This window comes from Lucilia cuprina, chromosome 6 (genome assembly GCF_022045245.1).
Source record: "Lucilia cuprina isolate Lc7/37 chromosome 6, ASM2204524v1, whole genome shotgun sequence".
Taxonomy (NCBI): domain Eukaryota; kingdom Metazoa; phylum Arthropoda; class Insecta; order Diptera; family Calliphoridae; genus Lucilia; species Lucilia cuprina.
In genome coordinates, this window is record NC_060954.1 from 6,451,290 (window position 1) to 6,457,542 (window position 6,253).

General features: G+C 32.4%; 1 protein-coding gene across 8 annotated transcripts in view; it reads right to left on the reverse strand.

The window, feature by feature from the left end:
- Positions 1-677: 677 nt before the first annotated feature.
- LOC111687896 (protein jim lovell) overlaps positions 678-6,253 on the reverse strand; it is a 237,561-nt gene continuing 231,985 nt past the window's right edge. For 6 of the 8 annotated variants that reach the window (XM_046954818.1, XM_046954819.1, XM_046954823.1 and 3 more), the window contains 2 exons: positions 5,479-5,619; positions 678-1,424 (listed from right to left, as the gene is read on the reverse strand). In XM_046954818.1, coding sequence (XP_046810774.1) covers positions 685-1,424; positions 5,479-5,619 — 881 coding nt within the window. In that variant the 3' untranslated portion in view covers positions 678-684. The remainder of the gene's footprint in view (positions 1,425-5,478; positions 5,620-6,253) is intronic. The other 2 variants (XM_023450374.2, XM_046954821.1) reach the window with 1 other exon arrangement.

A 6,253-nucleotide genomic window follows, 5' to 3' on the forward strand; every position in this document is an offset into this window, starting at 1 on the left:
AATATTTCTTAAAAATTTCAATTTTAAAGTGTTTGACAACTGCTAGTTAACATAAGCAGAGTTTCTTAACTGTTTTTAACATTGCTGTTAAGTAAAATGTTCTTAACATTTGTTAAATTAACTAAATTGCACTAAAATGTTAACAGATTTAAGATTAACACACACTTTAACATTTCTTAAACAGTTTAATATGAAAATGTTAAACAAAATGTTAGTTAACATAGGAAAAGTCCAAAACTTTTCTCAAAATACTCTTTTTCTTTAAGTCCTTATAACAGCTCCTGGTGTTACATTCAAAGGTGGTTGTAAAGCCATAAAATTTTCCATATTCATGCAATTTTTACCAAAACTTGAGGCCGACGAAGAGCCTCCAACTGCTGTTCCTTGTAGATCTTGAACTTTTAAGTGTTTCTTTCTATAACGTCTCAATTTCTTGCGGGTCATATAAAGATTTTGATTAAATTCCTTAAACGAATGAGAAGATCTAAAATGTTCTTTATCCTCACGATTTTGTGAATCATCTGTCTCTGCCGACGACAAATGATTATGGTGATGAGAATGAAGAACAGCGGCTGCAGATGGTGGTAGTGGTAGATCGTTATAACCATTGTTATCATGTGACTGTTGTGGCGGTGGTGGTGGCGGGAATAATAATGGGTTATTAGCCCAATCCCGCCATAAATTTCAATCTTGTACCGAGCCATTTTGTTGCGAGGCAGAGGAAGGTGTAGATGAGGAGTTATTCATTAAATCCGAATGACGACGTTCTTCACGACTCAGTGAGTATTCATCATCCATATTGGAGGATTGTTTCGAGCGGTCAGATTTACAGTCCTCATCCAAACCCATGGAATGATGCATGGCGGCTGCTGCAGCAGCAGCATGTTGTCTTTCAGAGGGAGGCAATAAGTTTAGCATGCTTAAGGGTAAACCGGGAAAACCACCCGGAAAATCGGGATAAAATCCTTGAGGATTAAAGGGATTAAAGAGGGCATTGGGTCCACCCAATAAATCTGGTTCTGAGCTAGAGGGTCGTGGTCCAGGACCTGTTAAAGGACCTCCCATTTCCATATCACCGGGTGGATGTTGTGCAGCATTACGTTGAGCCTCTTTGCGGGCTTCTCTCTGCTCCTTAGTCTCCCCCGAGTTTTTGCCCGAACCAGAGCTTATGCCCATTTGTAGCATTTCCAAAGGTGGACCACTTATGCAATCTTTGCGTAATTGTTCCAATTTCAAAGATTTGCCATACTTGCCACGCACATACATAAGCAAAGAGTTGTAGGGTATACCAAAGATGCGTGAAGCCTGAGAAGTGGTCATTTTCTTATTCCAAACATGTTGTAAGGCCTCGGTTAATTCGGCATTTGTCCAAGAACGTGGAGGACCGCCTCGTGGTGCAGAATGTTGACCTTTGGGTCTAGGCACTAAAAATAAATAACAAAAAACAAAAAGTTAATAAAATTTTATCTTTAACAAATTTTAATGTTTTAATTTTTGTTTTTGTTGTTGCCAACATTATTGGTATCTTATTTAAATTTTTCAACAAAAAATCTTAATAAACTTCATCACCCACACCCTGCCGCGAGTTTGCAACAATAAATACAGCAATAACATCATATTATCATTGATCACACTGTGGTGGTTCCATATGCAAATTATGCACCACATATTCGTACCTCAACATTTGCCACAACATCAACAACAACAAAAAAAGCGTCTTTTGTTTTGGCAACAATTGTTTGCATTCGGCAACATTTACCACAGAAAAACATACAAAAAAATACTGTTCCTTTCAACTTCAATAAAATTTTATTTTCGTACCGAAGATCTCAATTGAGAGTATATATATATAGTATGTGTTTAAAAAGTTTTTCATTTAAGATGTTATCGTTACACTACAGCAACAACAATAAAACAAAATCTTATTGCCACAGGTTGTTGCCAAAACAAAATAAGTAACAACAATATGTGATCTTTTAGTTGAAGCTATATATTGGTGGGGGGAGAAAGTCTACATTATTTTTAACAGAGGTTGTAGTAGAACAGAACTGAAATTGATTATCAATTGTAATGGAACTGCTCCTATGTATACTAGAGCACAAGTAGGAATGATCTACACATGATTTACCATAGATCTACCAGTGATCTACACATGATTTACAAGTGATCTTGAATAGATCAAAAACTTAACTAGAACTGAATTACAACTGAACTAGAACTGAACTAGAAATGAACTAGAACTGAACTAGAACTGAACTAGAACTGAACTAGAACTGAACTAGAACTGAACTAGAACTGAACTAGAACTGAACTAGAACTGAACTAGAACTGAACTAGAACTGAACTAGAACTGAACTAGAACTGAACTAGAACTGAACTAGAACTGAACTAGAACTGAACTAGAACTGAACTAGAACTGAACTAGAACTGAACTAGAACTGAAATAGAACAGAACTAGAGCAGAACTAGAGCAGAACTAGAACTAAACTAGAACTGAACTAAAAATGAACTAGAACTCATCTAGAAATGAACCAGTACTGATCTAGAACTGAACTAGAACTGAACTAGAACTGAAATAGAACAGAACTAGAGCAGAACTAGAGCAGAACTAGAACTAAACTAGAACTGAACTAGAACTGAACTAGAACTGAACTAGAACTGAACTAGAACTGAACTAGAACTGAACTAGAACTGAACTAGAACTGAACTAGAACTGAATTAGAACTGAACTAGAACTGGACTAGAACTGAACTAGAACTGAACTAGAACTGAACTAGAACTGAACTAGAACTGAACTAGAACTGAACTAGAACTGAACTAGAACTGAACTAGAACAGAACTAGAACTGAACTAGAACTGAACGAGAACTGAACTAGAACTGAACTAGAACTGAATTAGAACTGAACTAGAACTGAACTAGAACTGAACTAGAACTGAACTAGAACTGAACTAGAACTGAACTAGAACTGAACTAGAACTGAACTAGAACTGAACTAGAACCGAACTAGAACTGAACTAAAACTGAACTAGAACTGATTCTTATTTAATGTATTAGTGAAGTAAGATCATAGGTTTGCCTTTTAAAAATTATCGACTTTTTCCCTAACCCAATACCTTAAACATACATTCAAACTACACTCATGAAAAATCATCCGTGAAATCGACAAGTCCGTATAACAAATATTTATTATTTTTTCCATATTATTTATAACATAAAAATGCATAAATTCTTTGACCTTTATGTTGTTTTGTGTAGTTTGTCGATTTTTTCCAACTGATAGAGGTCAACACGTTTTTTGAGTAACTATAGTAGTTGTAAAGAAGTAAATACTTTTTTTATTTAAAATTTTCTAAGAAAATAAACTTTTTTTTGTTTAAGAATATAAAGCAATTGTTTATATGACCACAACAAACAAAAAAATGCAATATTTAAACCAATAAGTCTATCATATAAAAAAGTAATAATAATATTGGTAACAATACAATATACAAACAAATAAAGTATTTAGCTGGTAGTTTAGTAATGTTGCAATGTTGCTTTTTGCCAGCAAATGTGAAAAACAAAATCGAAATTTGTTTTTTTTTTTTATTTGTTTGTCTATTATTTGTAGCAAATCTTAAATCACGTTTAAAATGTGAACAAATCAGTTAATCACACCCACACAATTTTAAATACTTTTATACATACAAAAACTATTTATAAAAACAAAGTAGGAACAAACTAATATAGTGCATTATATATGGGGGGGGGGGGGTGTTTTAGGGGCCAGGTATCACCCTAAATAAATGAAAAAAATAAACAAAAACTAAGATAGTTTATATGTGCTCTGGTGCCTTACTCTAAGGAGTTGTAAATAGTTAAATAAAGATTCTTATCTTAGAAGAGGTTTTTACCATTTTCTTTAGGTTTACATTTGAAGGTATTTTTTTTGGCAAATGTCTTGGAAAACATTTGGAAAAATATCTAAAGATTTTATGGCAAGATTATCATACATTTAACTTTCAGCATATAAAAATACTAAAATAAATGTTTGTTTGGAGACATTAGAAAGATAGAAAAAGGGGAGAAGGAGGAGAACATAAATTTTTTCAAATATTTAAAAAAATTATAGGAATTTAAAATATTATTTAATAACTTATTTTAATAATAATAGTGAGAAGTAGAAATGAAGTAGAACTGAATTAGAACTGAATTAGAAATGAATTAGAACTGAACTAGAACTGAACAAGAACTGAACTAGAACTGAACTAGAACTGAACTAGAACTGAACTAGAACTGAACTAGAACTGAACTAGAACTGAACTAGAACTGAACTAGAACTGAACTAGAACTGAACTAGAACTGAACTAGAACTGAACTAGAACTGAACTAGAACTGAACTAGAACTGAACTAGAACTGAACTAGAACTAAACTAGAACTGAACTAGAACTGAACTAGTACTGAACTGGAAATGAACTACAACTGAACTAGAACTCAACTAGAACTGAACCAGAACTGAACTAGAACATAAGTAGAACGAAACTTAAACTATATTATCATTAAAATACCTCTTTCTCTATTATGGGAAAAACTGTCAATCAAGTTGAACAGTTTTTAAACTTTTAGGACCACATTTAACCTAGTTAATTACGGTTAATCTTCCAAACACTAAAATCTTAATTCATTCATAATACTTTATGTATAAAACTGTCAATCATTATTTTTTTTTTTTTAAACTTAAATCATATTTTTCTTTTCTTTCTAGCCATACGTATCCCTGTATGATAATTGTTATATATACGAATCAACAATTTGAGGTGAGTGAGATCTCTCTATATATAAAACTGATTGAAATTGAAATCCATTAACTTTTTTTGTAACAACTTGAGGTTTTTATAAAAATAGAAGAAGAAAGAAAAAGTTAAATAAATTTATAAAATTTATATGAGTAATAAGTGTAGAGACAAAGCTAGAAAAAAAGGCAAGTGTTTCATTTTTTCTACAAATTTGCCTTAATAATAAGACTACGCGACACACAGGTAACTGCAGCACGGACGGACATTTAAAGATAAAAAACGATTTAAATGTAGTATAATTTTTTTTCCAATTTGTTTCATAGAAATAAAACTATTGATATGCATAGGTGCACATGTTCAATGAGCAAATACAGGAAAACCACAAAATTGAATTTACCGCCTCACATGATTTCAGATGCATTGATTTTTTTTCAAGTTATTATTTCTACACAAAGACTGTTAAATGGCTGTTGCAATTGTAAATGTCGATTGGAAATAAAATCAAGAAAATAAAGAAAAAAAACATTTTAAAGTGACATAAGTGTAAATGTAGAGAAACAAAATGAACTTATAAATTGTTTTTATGACTTTGCACTGAGAGAAAAATGAAATTAGTTTGAATTTTTTTCATAAGATTTCTACTTTAAACTTATTTCTACTTAAAACTATTAATAAATTATGTAAATTGGAAATTTACTTACAGTACTTACTTTTCTTTTTGAGAAAGGGCGGCGCATCACCTGGCATACCTCGTGGATCAGACATTTCCATTAAGGGATTATAAAGTTTACCGGGATCTATGCCAGGTGGAAATAAGCCCAAGGGTGAGTCCAACCCAAACACTAGAAGAATATTAAAAAAAGAAAGAAAATGCAATTAAAAAATATTTTAAAAAGTTTAACAACAAGTTTAGATTAAAGTGGAAAAAAATAACAAACACTTTCAGGGGATTAAGGGGTTTGGAATGAAAGTTCTTAAATTTTAACGGATTTTTAAGGAATTAGGGAAGAAGTCGTAGTACAAGAGAACTAGAACTGAACTGGAACAGAACTAGAACAGAACAGGAACAAAACTACAGCAGAACTAGAACAGAACTAGAACAGAACTAGAACAGAACTAGAACAGAACTAGAACAGAACTAGAACAGAACTAGAACAGAACTAGAACAGAACTAGAACAGAACTAGAACAGAACTAGAACAGAACTAGAACAGAACTAGAACAGAACTAGAACAGAACTAGAACAGAACTAGAACAGAACTAGAACAGAACTAGAACAGAACTAGAACAGAACTAGAACAGAACTAGAACAGAACTAGAACAGAGCTAGAACAGAACTAGAACAGAACTAGAACAGATCTAGAACAGCACTAGAACAGAACTAAAACAGAACTAAAACAGAACTAGAACAGAACTAGAACAGAACTAGAACAGAACTAGAACAGAACTAGAACAGAACTAGAACAGAACTAGAACA